Here is a 17,514-nt window from a genome sequence, read left to right as displayed (position 1 = left end):
TTTTAATATTAGGAACCCAAATTAACTTGCTTTCAAATATTAACCTTAAGAATAAAGTTTCATCTTTGCAAGAAATTCTTTTCCCATATATAAAAAAAGTCATCGACAAGTAATGTGTGCAAGACTTCATGAAGGATTATAAAACTAATGCCATTTATGGATAATAGCAAATTATGTTACACTAAGGACATTGCCTTCTTCTTGATTATGAATTGATGAGAATATATTCCATACTCTAACTTTAAAGGAAATATTTAACAAACATTGGAATTTGCCCTTAGTTCAACTTCATGAATGGTTTGAAGAATACCCTGTCTCAGGTAGTATCGTATGCCTTCTCCATGTCAAAGAAAAGTCTCAGGTAGTATCGTATGCCTTCTCCATGTCAAAGAAAAGTCTCAGGTAGTATCGTATGCCTTCTCCATGTCAAAGAAAAGTCTCAGGTAGTATCGTATGCCTTCTCCATGTCAAAGAAAATGGATATGTTATGCTTTTTACTTTGAAAAGCTTAAATAATTGATGCCGCTAATCTTGCTAAAATGTCAGTGCAGGATTGCATTCACTGGAAGCCACACTGTGAGGAATTAGTAAGTCCTTTATGTTCTAAAACCCATACCAATAGTATATTCACCATCTTTTCCATTAATCTACATAGAGAAGATGTTAATCTAATTGATCAATAGTTGGTCATGATTTTACCATCTTTTCCCGGTTACAAAAAGGCTAAAATAACAGAAAGGCTCTAAGTATCTGGGAATAAACTCTCTTTCCAAATTCTTTTGATGATACTGATCAATCAAAAATTATTTAGTTTCTATGAGTCCCTTGTTAGGCTGGAGGAACGTAGAGAGTAGAGGTCCCCTTTTTGTTTTTGTTTCATTTGTTGATGTCGGCTACCCCCCAAAATTGGGGGAAGTGCCTTGGTATATGTATGTATGTATGAGTATATGTTTGATCATTAAATAGATGATATCCATTCCAGGAGCCAAATCATTACATGTAGATAAGACTGACCAAAGCTCTTTCATATTAACCCTTTTACCCCCAGGCTCTTTGGAAATTTCCAACCCTTAACCCCCAGGGGGTTATTTTTTCCCCAGCACATTTTGCAGTATATTTTTTTTTTAAATTGCTCTAACAGCCTTATTTTTTGTCATAGAGAGGTCAGGTTGGTCTCATTCTCTTGGAAAATGCCTGAATTTTCTCAAAAAATTATCAAAAATATGAGAAAATAATTTTTTATAGCATTTTTTTTGCAAGGACGTACCGGTACGTCCATGGGGGTAAAGGGATGTGTTTTGTGAAACGTACCAGTACGTCCTTTGGGGGTAAAAGGGTTAAAAGGTAAGCTACATGATTCCATTCATATAGCTCTAAAGTTGAGAGGGTGATTCTCTTTTTGTATGTGTTGTTGATACAACATTGTAAAAATGATATTTTAATTATAAAATAAATTTTTGAATATACTTACCCGGTGAATATATAATAGCTGCAACTCTGCGGCTCGACAGAAAACACACTCAAAAAACTCGCGAGCGATCGCTATGAAGGTTGCGGGTGTGCCCACCAGCGCCAACTGTCGGCCAGATACCACTCTTGTATGTAAACAAAACCTTCAATTCTTCTCGTCCCGCTGCGTCTCTATTGGGGAGGAAGGGAGGGTCATTTAATTTATATATTCACCGGGTAAGTATATTCATAAATTTATTTTATAATTAAAATATCATTTTTAAATATTTAACTTAGCCGGTGAATATATAATAGCTGATTCACACCCAAGGAGGTGGGTAGAGACTAGAGTTAATTATGTTTACAGCGTATAAGATAAGAGTTTTTTCATTTTGACAGTTATCAATATAACAAAACCAAAATATATAGGTACCTGGTAAGGAAGTTGACTTAGACGATTACTCTGCCTTGTAAGTCTGTCTTCCTCACGGAGACCAGCGATCCTCTTAGGATGCTGAAAGACTCCCAGGAGCTGAAGTATCAAGGGTTGCAACCCATACAACAGGACCTCATCAAATCCCTAATCTGGGCACTCTCAAGAAATGACTTTGACCACCCGCCAAATCAACCAGGATGCGAAAGGCTTCTTAGCCTTCCGAACAACCCATAAAACAATATTAAAAACATTTCAAGAGACAGATTAAAAGGATATTGGAATTAGGGAAGTGTAGTGGTAGAACCCTCACCCACTACTGCACTCGCTGCAACGAATGGACCCAGTGTGTAGCAGTCCTCGTAAAGAGTCTGGACATCTTTTAAGTAAAATGACGCGAACACTGACTTGCTTCTCCAAAAGGTCGCGTCCATAATACTTTGCAGAGATTTATTTTGCTTGAAGGCCACGGAGGTTGCTATATCTCTAACTTTGTGCTTCTTAACCTTAAGCAAACATCGGTCTTTCTCATTTAAGTGAGAATGAGCTTCTCGTATTAAAAAAATCTGATAAAATATGACAAAGCATTCTTTGACATAGGCAATGAAGGTTTCTTAACTGAGCACCATAATGCCTCAGATTTCCCTCGTAATGACTTAGTACGAGCTAAATCGAACTTAAGAGCTCTAACAGGACATAATACTCTTTCCAGTTCGTTGCCTACGATCTCTGATAAGCAAGGAATATCAAAAGATTTAGGCCAAGGACGAGAAGGCAGTTCATTTTTGGCCAGGAAACCAAGTTGAAGTGAACAAGTGGCTTTATTCTGTAGAAAAGCCGATGTTCTTACTGAAGGCATGAAGTTCATTGACCCTTTTAGCCGAAGCCAAGCACACTAGGAAAAGTGTCTTGAGGGTGAGATCCTTCAGGGAGGCTGAATGTAATGGCTCAAACCTGTCTGACATGAGGAACCTTAGGACCACGTCTAAGTTCCATCCAGGAGTTGCCAAACGACGTTCCTTAGAGGTCTCGAAAGACTTAAGGAGATCTTGGAGATCTTTATTGTTGGAAAGATCTAAGCCTCTATGTCGAAAGACCGAAGCCAACATGCTCCTGTAGCCCTTAATCGTGGGAGCTGAAAGGGAGTGAACCTTTCTCAGATGTAAAAGAAAACCTGCGATTTGGGCTACAGAGGTACTGGACGAGGACACAGATGCTGACTTGCACCAGTCTCGAAAGACTTCCCACTTCGACTGGTATACTCTAATGGTAGAAGCTCTCCTAGCTCTTGCAATCGCACTGGCTGCCTCCTTCGAAAAGCCTCTAGCTCTTGAGAGTCTTTCGATAGTCTGAAGGAAGTCAGACGAAGAGCGGGGAGGCTTTGATGGACATTCTTTACGTGGGGCTGACGTAACAGATCTACCGTTAGAGGAAGACTTCTTGGAAAGTCTACCAGTCATTGAAGTACCTCGGTGCACCACTCTCTCGCGGGCCAGAGGGTAGCAACCAACGTCAACCTTGTCCCTTCGTGAGAGGCGAACTTCTGCAGTACCTTGTTGACTATCTTGAATGGTGGGAATGCATATAAGTCCAGAAAAGACCAATCCAGTAGAAACGCGTCTATGTAGATTGCTTCTGTATCTAGGACTGGAGAGCAATAGAATGGTAACCTTTTGGTCAACGAGGAGGCAAAGAGGTCTATGGTGGGTTGACCCCAAGTAGCCCAAAGACTCTTGCCCACGTCATTGTGGAGGGTCCATTCCGTGGGTATCACCTGACCCCTCCGACTGAGACAGTCTGCCAAGACGTTCAAGTCCCCCTGGATGAATCTCGTCAACAGGGAGATGCCTCAAATTCTTGACCATAGGAGAAGGTCCCTTGCGATCTCGAGCAGCGTGAAGGAGTGTGTGCCTCCTTGCTTGGAGATGCTTGGAGATGTACGCCAAAGTTGTGGTGTTGTCTGAGTTGCCTCTACCACTAAGTTTCGAAGAAGCCTTCTAATATCATCAAGGCCAAGTGGACTGCTAATAGCTCCTTGCCGTTGATGTGCATGCTCTTCTGACTTGAGGTCCACAGACCCGAGCATTCCCGACCGTCCAGGGTCGCACCCCAACCCAAATCCGACGCGTCTGAGGACAACACGTGGTTTGGGTTCTTGACTGCTAGGGATAGTCCCTCTCTCAGACTGATATTGCTGTCCCACCATTTCAGGCATGCCTTTACTGGTTCGGAGACTGGGAATGATACCGTCTCTAATGTCTTGTCCTAGTTCCAGTGAAAGGCTAGATGGAACCGGAGAGGCAGAAGGTGTAGTCTCCCTAGTGAGACAAACTGCTCCAGGGATGAGAGAGTCCCTACGAGACTGTTCCAACTCCTGACTGAATAAACGTTTCGTTTCAGCATTAGTTGGACTTCGAGCAGGGCTTGACTGCGAATCTCCATCCCCAAATATAGAATAATCTGGGATGGGATCAGTTGGGACTTTTAGGTTGACCAAAAGTCCCAACTCCCTGGCCAGACTCAACGTCCAATGTAGATCCTGCAGACAGTGAAGACTGGACGATGCTCTGAGAAGCCAGTCGTCCAAGTACAGGGAGGCTCGGATCCCCGATAGATGGAGGGATTTTTGCCACATTCCTCATGAGCCTCGTAAACACGAGAGGCGCAGGACTGAGGCCAAAGCACAGGGCTCGAAACTGGTACCCCACATTCCTGTAAACAAACCTCAGAAACGGTTGGGAATCCGGGTGTATAGGAATGTGGAAGTATGCCTCCTGAAGGTCGAGAGAGACCATCCAGTCGCCTTCCATAAATGCTGTCAAGACAGCCTGGTAGACTTCATCGTGAAGTTTGTCTTGACAATGAACACATTGAGCGCACTTGCCTCTTACGTACTCCTGCAGTGAACATGGCTGCCAAATCATGGAGCCATCCCTGAGGGACTTGTTCCTGCAGAGAACGTGGCTGTCAGATCATTGGAGCCATCCCTGAAAGCCTTGTTTATGCATGACATAATTGTACAGCAAAAATTCAAAGGCTCGAAAATAGCTGTGAAGTCGACCTGTAAAATCTTGGAGCGTCTCATGGCCAGGCGCCAGGGAGAGTCTATGAGGTTTGAGAAGTCTATCTGGGCAGAGGCAGGAACTCCCAAGCCGAGAACTTCTCTCGTGTCATATCAGACTCTCGCTCTATAAGCCAGTTTAAAAGAAGGGAAAGCAAAGGCTGTCTCCCCCAAACTCCTCCTGGTGATAAACCAGTCGCCTAGCAAACGTAAAGCTCTCTTAGAAGAGCGAGAGAGCACTAGCTTATAAAACAACGGCTTCGAAGTAGCTAGGCCTAGTGTAAGCTCTGACGTTTAGGCGAACGAGGAGCAGCAGTTACAAAAAGATCCGGACAAAGATCCTTAAAAATCAGCATGATTTATTTAAAGTCCATAGAGGGCTAAGCAGCTTTAGGCTCCTCTCCGTCTGACAGAGTCCTCAAGGGAATATCAGTAGGAGGGGGAACAGCAACTTCCTCATCTGAAGGAACCTTGTCCGATAATAGCCGAGTCTCAAGCAAGGGAGAGACCTACCGTGGTGGCAATGCTTTACAAGCAGAGTCCACACGCACTGGTGCATTAGTAGCGGACCAGGACGCAACGTCATGTAACTGCTTGACAGTCTGTGAACTGTCAACAACAACAGGTGCGTGAGACCAGGACGCAACGTCATGTAACTGCTTGACAGTCTGTGAACTATCAACAACAACAGGTGCGTGAGGACGCACAGCGTCCACTCGAGACTGCTTTGACCGCCTAGACTGAGCAGTCAAAACAACTCTAGAATGCGGAGGTTGACGCTCAGCGTCAAAACAAGTCAACTCCGATTGTTAGCGAACGTCCTGAACGTCAACAGGAGCATCAGCAAGTGGCCTAACGTCCAAATGTGGCTGAAAATCCACACGAGACCGCATCGAGTGTGGTTCTAAACAACCTGACTGACGTGACTTGGCTACGCCAACGTCAACAGGACGCACAAAGGAATGTTAGGGTGGCTGAAGGCCAGGATCTCGATGAGATAAACGGCTAGGCTCAACGGACATATCGGCAGAATAGTCTTCCATAAGGGAGGCAAGCTTATTCTGCATGTCTTGCCGTACAACCCATTTAGGATCAACGGGAATGGTTGCGGTAAGAGACGAGGGTAACGTCTGTGACCGCAAAACCTTGCCTACAAAAAGACTCTCGGAGTCTGTGTTACGCTTTTGTTAGGCGGCGAGCAGTCTTCCGATGACTGCATAGGGTCAGAGCTGTCCTAATGGTTAAAACCAGGACGCTGGACCTGTCCTGAAAGGACTGACTTTCGCTTAAAGGGCCTCGAAACCTTGTTCCACGGTTTCTTATGCGAAAAGCCTTCGGATGACGAGGAGAAAATCGTCTCTCTCGTCTTATGGTAGGGGTGATCTTGGTAAGATACACCCGATACCATAGAGGGAACGTCTGTTCGCTGATCAAGGCCTCTCGAACCCATAAGTCGTACGACATTACTTCTCCCCTGGGCTTGGGAGCTTGCAAGAGGTCCCGGACTAGGCGAACGACAGGCACGAACAGACGAACCCTCGGTCGCAACACTGATAACACTTTGAGCAATATCACTTTATCACTACGATTTTCTGTTTTGCACTTATTTCACAGAAATCGAATTTTTTAACAATTCACATTAGGTATGAATAAAACTGATTTCTACCTGAAGCACGCAATTCTACCCTCATCAAAAGGTTGTAATTGCGAAATCCGTCGTATAATGTAAGCACATTAATACCAGCAAAAAACAGTAAACATATTTTAAGATAAAAAAAATCAGTGGCTGGGGAAGAGACTAAACACTAGTTCATTCAAAACTACGTTTTCAATCTCTCACCGTACATTGCCTTGGGACGAGAATAAAAAACTAAAAACGTTTTATCCTTTCTCCCCGTACAGAGACTAGGGACGAGAGTAACTCGAGAACAACGTTACCCACTTGGGACGAGATAAAGATCGGAACGTTTTCTTTCCTCTCTCTCCCTCCGTCTCTATCTCTCTCTCTCTCTCTCTCTCTCTCTCTCTCTCTTGATTTCGCACCTAAGAGAAGAGCCCACTTACGTTTCGTCAAAAAAACAGGTTATTTGACCAAAGGAAAAAACTGAAAGGTTTTTCAATTAAAAAGTTCCTTTAAAATAGAATTTAAAACATTTAAGCTTTGAAAGAAGAATGAACAAAATGTCAGAATCGATTTACTCTTTCTGCAAAGTGAAACCGTGATACTCTCTCTCTCTATCGTAACGATAGAGCGCAAACTGCGTAGCATAAATAAACTAAACGTTAGTTCATCTTTGAAAAAGTACGAAGACTATTCAAAGAAAATCTTTCATAAAATATCTATTAAAAAATATTCATTTAATAAGTTTTAAATCATTAGCTCTTTAAAAGCTATTTACGATTGAAAGGGCTCAACGTTGTTTAACTTCGGTTTCCAAGTTAGGACCGCCTACTCTCAGGAAAGGTCGCATATAAACAAATCATTAAAATTTATTTTGATGTTTATTATAAATGGAAAGCTAATCGAAGAGGCCTAATAAAGGCGGATGAGATATAAAATATATAGAGGAAAATCTATAATTAATTTATAACGTGATAAGATAATTGCTAAAAGCCTAAACACACTTCCGTACTGAGGGAAGGGTCGGCCATTTAAAAGTCAAGGAAAGTCCAAAAAACAATCCAAAGTCATCAAAAATTAAATCTATCCAAAAACGAGTTCAAGATTTAAGTTGAAGATAAAACACCTGTACTGCGAAAGCTCAAACCAAAATGAAGTACTTCACCAAATATGTTAAGAAAACTCCAGGTTCTACAGCGAGTATGAATACGTCTTGTCGTCAACGTCGACAGAGAAGAATTGAAGGTTTTGTTTACATACAAGAGTGGTATCTGGCCGACAGTTGGCGCTGGTGGGCACACCCGCAACCTTCATAGCGATCGCTCGCGAGTTTTTTTAGTGTGTTTTCTGTCGAGCCGCAGAGTTGCAGCTATTATATATTCACCGGCTAAGTTAAATATTTAAAAATGAGACAACTAGATCCACACTTCTCGGGTATGATGGGGATTTCCTTTGAAAAGTCTTCCTCTATTGTTAAGAATTACTAGCCAGGTTTAAAAAGCACCAATTCAATCGGAGAATCTTGTGAAAACAAAATGGATTAGTATATGTTTAGACAATATGACAAATTTAGCGTAAATCAGGAAACAAGGAAGCAAAATCAAGAATTATTTTCCTGCTGACCTCGGAACTTATGGCAAACATGACGAAGAAAATTTTCTACTACATCATTTCCTTCCAGGGAATCAGAATCACTTAACGGATTAATTAAGCTCGAAGGACCAATTGATAATTGCAGAAAGGTTCCTTGTCTTCACCATTCACAGGACATAGGGAAGGCTTGGTATCTCTTGGTATCTTTTCCTTCATGCAAATCAGGATAAAGGGAAGATTACAGAAAAACTGGCGATAGGCATGTTAGCAACATCCCTAAGCAAGATAGACACTGACTGCTCGCAAGTTCAAGATCTTCAAGAGAGGGCAGTGGATAACATGATAAAGGATTAATTGACTTTGCTGATTTGTATCAACCCACTTTTTGTTATGATTTGTTTTGCCATCATAATGCCAGTATGGTTCTCATAACTTAATTTTTGTAGGTGAGAGAGGGGTGTTCACAAACCCATTCAGTTATCATACAGGACTAATTTCTTTCAAGACAACATATAGTTATCTAATATATGGAAATATCCTCATCCAACGAGAGTGTACATTATAACAGGCAGGAGGTAATTTAAAACAGGTTACATCAGAATCAGTGTCATCCTTAGTTTTGTGGGGTAAATTAATAATATATGGATATACTACTGAAGTATTTTAGCGAATCACAGTTTGAATCTTTAGTTGTTCATTTTTATCAACCAACTTCCAGATAAAGATGTTTTCAAAGATCAGGATACCTTGTTCGTATCTCATTTTCCCTCTCAGAGATTTTCAATAGGTTATCATCTATAAGTTTCTTTGTGTAGATAGAAAATCTAATTCAGAAACAGGTCCAAACATGTGAGAAAGCTAATTAGAAATGCGTTTGTGTCATAAGTAGAATGTTATTGTAGGTAGTAACAGGTGGATGAAATTATCTGTAACATTTGGAACAAAGCTTATGATATTATGGCAGTAGCTAACATTATAATAATTGAATATCATTTGAGAGAAGTCAATTTCGATCACAATAAGTGGTGGGCTCTTACTTCAACAGGGTCAGCAAGGGAACTATTAAAGTAAATAATTTTCAAGAGTTTCAAGTTTCGGAACCTAAAATTAGAGTGAACAATTCAAGTAATTTCCAAATTGTAGCTACAAATTGGTTGCAAAAGAGATTCTAAAAATATTAAAATTCAGTTATGTTATTACAGTACTGTCCCTTATCGATTCATGACTGTATGCTATAATTACAGTGGGATGGAATAGGATTTGTGTATACAAAGTTAAATTTAAGACAAAATGTTGACCTTCTATGGCTCAAATATATACCCTACTTTTGCTATATTAACCCTTTTTACCCCCAAAGGACGTACTGGTACGTTTCACAAAACTCATCCCTTTACCCCCATGGACGTACCGGTACGTCCTTGCCAAAAAATGCTATTTAATTTTTTTTTTTGCATATTTTTGATAATTTTTTAAGAAACTCCAGGCATTTTCCAAAAGAATGAGACCAACCTGACCTCTCTATGACGAAAATTAAGGCTGTTAGAGCAATTTAAAAAAAATATACTGCAAAATGTTCTTGAAAAAAAATAACCCTTGGGGGTTAAGGGTTGGAAATTTCCAAATAGCTTGGGGGTAAAAGGGTTAAAGTATAAATGTCCCTGATATTTAGCACATGACTTTCAAGAAAGATTTATTGTTATAAACAAAAATCTTCAATCTAAAATGAATTACGTTCAATAACTGAAATTAATTAAGTTCCCACACTTCTTCTCCAACAGTGGTTTCTAATTTGCCTCTACATTAGCAGACACCTTTATAGAAAATCTATTTTCTATTTTTATCATGTCAAGATTTTTCACTAAAAGAATGAACTGAACATGATTTGCACCAAAGCATTGAAATAATTAATTTTCATTAAAAATCTCTTATTACTAATGCACTTTTTTTTAGAAGAATTACAATTAAAGACTAGGTTTTTAGAACAAACTCTTATTACTTTTGATGAAAAATTTGTGGTGGTATAAATTAATATTTCTAAGTAAAACCTTTACCAATTTGAACTGACCCACACAGCTAGACATAAAAAACTCACGTGAATCCATTTGACAAAAGCGCTTACCTTTGCTGTTCCCTGAAATAAAATGAAAAAATACTTTTAGATATAATTTTAACGGGATATGAATCTTTCAAAATATAATTTAGTTATAGTTCATATTTACAAACCTCTAAGTTCACTTATACATTATACGTGTCAAGTACATTTTGATGAACAGCTGAATTTTCTATAAAATTAGTAAAGACACCACTACTTTGGCAAAGACTGCCTCCATATACAGCAGACTTTCCCAGTAGTCAAGCTTACTTTTACCTCATATACAGAAAATGACCAACACTTGGAAAGGATAAATGTTGGAATTACAATAAAAGTTTATCCATCCATCCATATACCAAGGCACTTCCCCCAATTTTTGGGGGTAGCCGACATCAACAAATGAAACAAAACAAAAAAGGGGACCTCTACTCTCTACGTTCCTCCAGCCTAACAAGGGACTCAACCGAGTTCAGCTGGTACTGCTAGGGTGCCACAGCCCACCCTCCCACATTATCCACCACAGATGAAGCTTCATATTGCTGAATCCCCTACTGCTGCTACCTCCGCGGTCATCTAAGGCATCGGAGGCAGCAGCAGGGCCTACCGGAACTGCGTCATAATCGCTCGCCATTCATTCCTATTTCTAGCACGCTCTCTTGCCTTTTATAAATTTGGTAAATAAAATAATCACTATAAATTCTGCATTCATTCAATAAAAAAGGCTGCTCATGTTAACATGAATGTTTGCAATGCTTAAACACTATCCTATCTATATATAACAATTAGTTAGCTATCTGTGATCATTCTAATGCAGAGCAAAGGGACTGTCTTAGCTTTCATTGTTTGATGAGTATGGTTGCCATGCTCTGAAATCCTATCAATATTCTGAATGCAATTAATTTCAAATTTTCCTAGTCAAACAAAGTATCTAGTTCTAAAAGATGGCTCTACTATACATGAGGCTGCAGTCAGAACTTCATAGACCTCTGACTACTGTGCCAGAGATATAAATGCTTCACAAGTTAAAATACTTTCCATGAAATCAGAGAAATCAATGACAATCTCTTGTTTAATAAATGAAATACAATCAACCGGTAATTTGATAATATGTCCAAACAAAAAAATATCTTACAACCAATCATAGTCCATTGATTTGATTGATTGACTGATTTTGGGTTTTCTAGCATCTTGACATCGAAGGCCCGTGATACTGATATCCTGTGCTATAAATACTATAATAGAAAATTCAATTCAAAACCATGAAAGCATCAGATCAATATAATCCTTAAATAGCTTTCAGAAGATCTGATACTAAAATTAATCTAAAAGGGCCATTTCTGGGCTTGAACCTGTGCCGGCCAGTGAATAAGCTCCTATTAGCACTTATTCTTAGGTAATTTACTGCTAAATATACCAGAGAAAAAATGTAAAGGAGTGCTAGGTTAACTAGCTCGCTCACCTATTGGTGTCGGTATAAAATTGGGCGTATAATCCAGAGGCTATTTAGATTCATCCACGACAAAGACCCCAATAGAGGAGAGCCGTTCAACCTCACTCGGCACCAGCAACTCTGCATCCGCTCAGAACCCAACTCCTTTTTAGCACGCCTGTGTTGTAACCCGCTTTTTTTGTGCTCTCGTATTTTGCTTATTTTCCACTGGATTATGGCTTCTTCATCGGTTTCCCAGGAGACACCGTCTAAGTTAAGTACCAAGCTATGTTTTGCTGTGTTTTGAGCAATCTAGATCGTTTAATACTTAAATTATAGGAGTTTAATCTCTTCGATCATCTCGGTCTTGCTCGATTCCGCTTACAGTTGGTACTCCTGTTTTGAGAGCTTTTAGTTTCACTCGCGGTGTTACTAAGTGCATTATTTTTATTATTAGTTTAAAGTTTTTTATATGCTATTGTGGATATTCATTATTTAGCGTTTAGAACCCTTGTGGTTCATATTTAGGGCCGATATCAAGTTACGTATCGTAGATGGCTTGCCGACCTTCGTTACTAGGCGGCAATTTTATTATATAAGCCATCAGGTGTTGTCCTTTGGGATTTATTTATGTTGCATGCCTTGCCCTAAATTTTTTATGTGTATATTTATATAATTTTCAACGCTATTACTATTATAATGAATATTTGTGCTTATTACTCCGTATGATCTGTCTGGTAGTGTTTGGGGATCGTCAGTTGGTAGCCCTGCTGCTCCGTATCACGTGATCCTCCCCCAAGCTCCCCCTCTCGCTAGGTTGGTGGCTAGGCTTCTCTCCCCCCTCCCCTAGGGGACCGTTGCCTTCCCTCCTTTTAGAGGGGGTAGTTCAGTGTTTATGGACTTTGTCCTCCGGGTGTCCCGGCGGTTTCGTCTCTGTCTAGACGGGTTGGCCACCGGTCAACAGAGTAGGATCCCGGTGCACCCTATTTTATATTCACCTATCACACTTTTATTATGTTATACGAAACCCTCCGGGTTCGGTTGGCGGTTCTTATCTACAGTTCCGCCCCCCTATTAATTTATAACAGTTCCTATGATTATATATGATTATATATGACAGATCACTATCCCGGAGTTCCTATATGTATTGGTTTATGGATATACTTTTATTTCCCGGCCCGGGGCTTAACCTCGCTCCGGGAAATCAGACACCATGTGTCTTAATTCTTTGTTGCATCCTTTTTTATGATCCCGGCTCGACCGGAATGGATAGCTATACTCTAGTCTTAGTTAGACTTATGTTTAGGCCCGGGTCCTCCGGACCCGCCCCTACTTAAGAGTATTACAGTTAAGCTCTAGTCTTAAGTTAGACTCATGTTTAGTCCCGGGTCCTCCGGACCCGCCCCTACTTAAGAGAATTACAGTTTCTCATATACTATTCTTTTTATAGATGGTGCATTGTCAGACGACGGCTTGTGCGGCTGTTCTTCATCAGCCTTGTGGCCACACCGTATGTAGGTCTCACGCCCTCTGCGGAGTTCAGCTGGAGGACATCGTGGTCTGGCACCCTGATAACTGTATGGTCTGTTTTGACCTCATCACCACCCTCGGATCTGATTCGGTGAGTCCCGTTGGCTATGTTGCCTTTCTAATTATTTTACCTTTTTTGGTATACATACACTATTTAGTAAGATTTCTATGGTCTTGAAGGACCGCCGGGAATCTTCCTTTTTGTAATTCCCACTATTATTTCAGGCATCCCCGGAGCAGAAGACTGCGGCTCGGGCCACCCTGAAAGTGTGGGTTGGGGGATTTGCCCGAAACGTAAAATCTAAACAGCCTTACGTCCTATCTGAAGACTACTGTGCCATGATATACCCTAATGCCAAGTCTTCAGCCGCTGTGGCTAGGCATGTTGCGGCACCCATCATTGCCGACATTGATGCCACCATAGTGGGATTCATCGACCAGGAACAAGATCCGTTGGATGCCCCCGGAGATCTGGAAGACAATGTGGCTTCCATGAACTTGGACGTTGAGCCTATGTTGTTGGATGATCCGGATGCAGGTAGGGTGGTAAGTGAGGCAGGTGTTACCGGCGCTGAGATTCCTATCCTCAGCCCCGCTCTTTCTTCTTCATCTGATCTCTCTTCTTTCCATGGTTTTTCTGGGGACCGTGATTCGTCTCATCGATCACACCCGGTTCCCCCCAAAGATAAGTCTACATCGAGAACTTTGCCAAAAGCTCGTAAGCCCCACAAGGCTTCCCATAGTTCCAAGTCTAATACAAACCCGTCATCTAAGGCTTCCGGCTCCTCCTCTAAGTCTCACGACCCGGGAGTACAACCCGCCACTTCTGCTCCTAACCCGGGCCTTTCCGAATCAGCCATGCTTCGTATCGTTCGGAGATGCAATCGAAGATTGTGTCGGAAATGCATGCCAAGATGGACACGATGTTCTCTAACATTGGTCAGAGACTTGGGGCATTAGAGCAAGGTGCTCCGGAGCGAGTTCAAAGCTCTCTCATCCCGGATGCCTCTAAGCTCCCGCCGTTTACCAAGAATAACCCTTGGCGCATGGCTCTTCATTCCCCATTCTCAGACGGGATGTTAACATTGGAAGGTCTTGGCACTCGTCCTCTAGAGGATTTTGAATTCTTTCCTCCTGGTCTAGCATTTCCATTTCATGGTTATGCCAGGCTTACCGAGGAAGCTCTGGTTCGGCTGGATAAGGTCCCCAAAGAGACGGTCATTTTTCCAAAAGAACAAGCCCAATCTGTTTGGGCTAGGTTCCTGAATGATATTGGTTGCACCAATACCATGTTGACACCTTATAAGAGCTCCTTCACAATGTTCTTAATGGACAAAAACACCGTGACTCCATGCGTCAATAAGGTAGCAGAGCTTGCTTTCCAATATGCTCTGGAGGAGAAGCCCTTGCCTCCCATCCGAGAGGTGGATCCGATCTCCCTCCTTCTTCCTTCAGGCAATGAGTGTTGGGACAATGTCCATACCACTTTTACTTCTGGCAAGCTAACAGCGGACTGTGCTTCAGTTATGTTTAGTGAGCGGCTTCCCCGTCTCCCGGAGTCCCTTATTAAACATGAGTATGATTCCCGCCTACGTGTTGGCCGAACTTTGAACTTGGCCACATCTACGGAGTCGATAGCCTTAACTTATGATACTGAGAGTATCTTTAAGTCTCTCAATAAGGCTACGTTGCAGTCATTATATTTTGATTTATATGACTTTGCTATGGCTAAACGTAGGTGTCGCAAACACGTCCTGGCGGAGGCGACTATTAGGCACGAGCCTAATAAACTTATCCGGTCCTCTTGCTGGGGTTCAAATCTCTTCCCTGAGGATCTTGTGGAGGAAGTCTTGGCAGAGGCTACTAGAGTCAATCAGAGCCTTAAAGCCCGTTGGGGTTTGACTCCTAAACGGAAATATGACCCCGCAAATTACCAAGCCCGGGGTAGGAAGAAGCTCCGCCCATATACCTCCACCCAGTTCCGGCAACAGCAGAGTAGTTCGTCCATTTTCCGACAGCCTCTTCCTCCATCTCCTGCTGCTCCTGCACAGCCTTCCACCTCTCAGGCTCCTTCATCGGACGACTATGTCACCGTTCTGCTCCCTAAGAGCCAGCTTCCCGGTGCCTCCACCACCTCTCCAGCCTTTAACCAGTCTTATGAGGCTCAAGGCTCTTCCCAGAGTTATAATAGAGGTAGAGGCTACCACCGTGGTTCAAACCAGAACAGAGGTAGAGGTAGATTCTTTCGCAAGGGAAAGAACTTCCGAGGCGGACGTGGAGGCAACTCCTCAAACCAATACTGAGGTGCAGCGGGTAGGGGGGAGGCTTTATGCCTTCCGCAACAAATGGAGGTTCAGTCCCTGGGCTTTCAGTATCATCTCCAAGGGACTGGGGTGGAGTTGGATTCAAGGACCTCCACCTCCGAACAGATTTCATCAACATTCCACTCCGGACCTAGTCGAATTTGTCCAGGACCTGTTACAAAAGAACGCCATACAAGAAACGAAACACCTGAAGTTTCAGGGTCGGCTGTTCAGTGTCCGGAAGAAGGATTCGGACAAGAGAAGAGTGATTCTAGACCTATCCCTTCTCAACTTGTCCATTCAATGCGACAAGTTTCGAATGCTTACCGTCTCGCAGGTGCGGACCTTACTTCCCCGTGGGGCCGTCACCACCTCTATCGATCTTACAGACGCCTATTATCACGTCCCGATAGCGAGACACTTCCGTCCGTATCTAGGCTTCCGCCTAGGGGACAAAAGTTACTCCTTCAAGGTGATGCCTTTCGGGCTCAATATCGCCCCAAGGATCTTCACAAAGTTGGCAGAAGTTGCTGTTCAGGAACTCAGAAATCAAGGGATTCAAGTAGTAGCCTATCTGGACGACTGGCTCATTTGGTCAGACACCTCCCAAAATTGCCTAAAAGCCACTCACAGAGTCATCCAATACCTTCAATCTCTAGGCTTCCAGATCAACTTCAAGAAGTCCCGTCTTCTTCCGAAATCAAAGTTCCAATGGCTCGGCCTGCAATGGGATCTTATATCTCATACTCTGTGTCTTCCCAAACCCAAGAGGTTAGAGATTGCAAGGAACACCAAACGCTTTCTAAAAGACAAAGTAAGTTCCAGACGACTCCAAGAGAGGATCCTAGGGTCCCTTCAATTTGCTTCAGTGACGGATCTACTTCTGAAGGCAAAATTGAAAGATATCAATCGTGTCTGGCGTTCGAGGGCGAACCGGAAGCTCCGGGACAGGAAAGTCCGCCTTCCTCCCATTCTCTGGGAAAGACTTCTACCTTGGACAAGGGCCAACAATCTGTCAAAGTCAGTTCCCCTTCGATTTCCGCCTCCGAAGTTAATCATTCACACGGACGCATCCCTATCAGGTTGGGGAGGCTATTCTCAGCTCAGGAAAGTTCAAGGTCTTTGGTCTCCCTTATTCCGCCAATTTCACATCAATGTGCTGGAGGCCATGGCAGTTCTTCTAACCCTGAAACGTCTCGCTCCACCCAAGAGACAACACCTTCGTCTGGTTCTCGACAGCGAAGTGGTGGTCCGCTGCCTCAACAGAGGCGGATCAAAATCAGGGCCTCTGAACCATGTTCTAGTAGCCATATTCTCCCTAGCAGCCTCGAACCGTTGGCATCTTTCAGCTGTCCACCTGGCGGGAGTCCGGAACGTAGTGGCAGACGCTTTGTCCCGGACCTCCCCTCTAGAATCGGAATGGTCACTCGATCTAAAGTCATTCCGGTGGATTCTCTCTCGGGTTCCGGGTCTCCAAGTGGACCTCTTCGCCACGGAGTCCAACCACAAATTGAGAGTATATGTGGCTCCCAATCTAGACCCTCAGGCTTACGCCACAGACGCCATGTCACAGAATTGGGACATCTGGGAAAGGATTTATCTCTTTCCCCCGGTGAATCTTTTACTGAAAGTCCTAGACAAACTGAGATCCTTCAAGGGACGAGTAGCCTTGGTCGCACCCAACTGGCCCAAGAGCAATTGGTACCCTCTCCTGCGAGAGTTGAGACTACATCCTCACCCGATACCCAATCCGGTTCTGTCTCAGATAGTACAAACACGCGTTGTGTACGCTTTCTCAAACATTCAGAGCGCCCTAACTTTATGGACTTCATGAAGTTTGCGGCCATGCATGGTGCCAATATCGATCCTCAAAACACCCTGTTCCTAGAATCAGATAAACGGGATTCCACCATCCGCCAATATGATTCTGCGGTTAAAAAGTTGGCTAAATTTTTGATAGACTCAGACGTACACTGTATGAACTTGAACCTTACAGTTACTTT

General features: G+C 42.7%; 1 protein-coding gene across 1 annotated transcript in view; it reads right to left on the bottom strand.

Moving 5' to 3' along the window:
- The window catches only part of LOC137637432 (uncharacterized), a 142,172-nt gene that overhangs the window by 71,485 nt on the left and 53,173 nt on the right, over positions 1 to 17,514 (bottom strand). The window contains exon 4 of the mRNA XM_068369632.1: positions 10,277 to 10,288. Coding sequence (XP_068225733.1) covers positions 10,277 to 10,288 — 12 coding nt within the window. The remainder of the gene's footprint in view (positions 1 to 10,276; positions 10,289 to 17,514) is intronic.

This window comes from Palaemon carinicauda, unplaced genomic scaffold, assembly GCF_036898095.1.
Source record: "Palaemon carinicauda isolate YSFRI2023 unplaced genomic scaffold, ASM3689809v2 scaffold73, whole genome shotgun sequence".
Lineage (NCBI taxonomy): Eukaryota > Metazoa > Arthropoda > Malacostraca > Decapoda > Palaemonidae > Palaemon > Palaemon carinicauda.
Note: the sequence above shows the minus strand (reverse complement) of the source record. Positions and strands in the feature narration are given on the sequence as shown.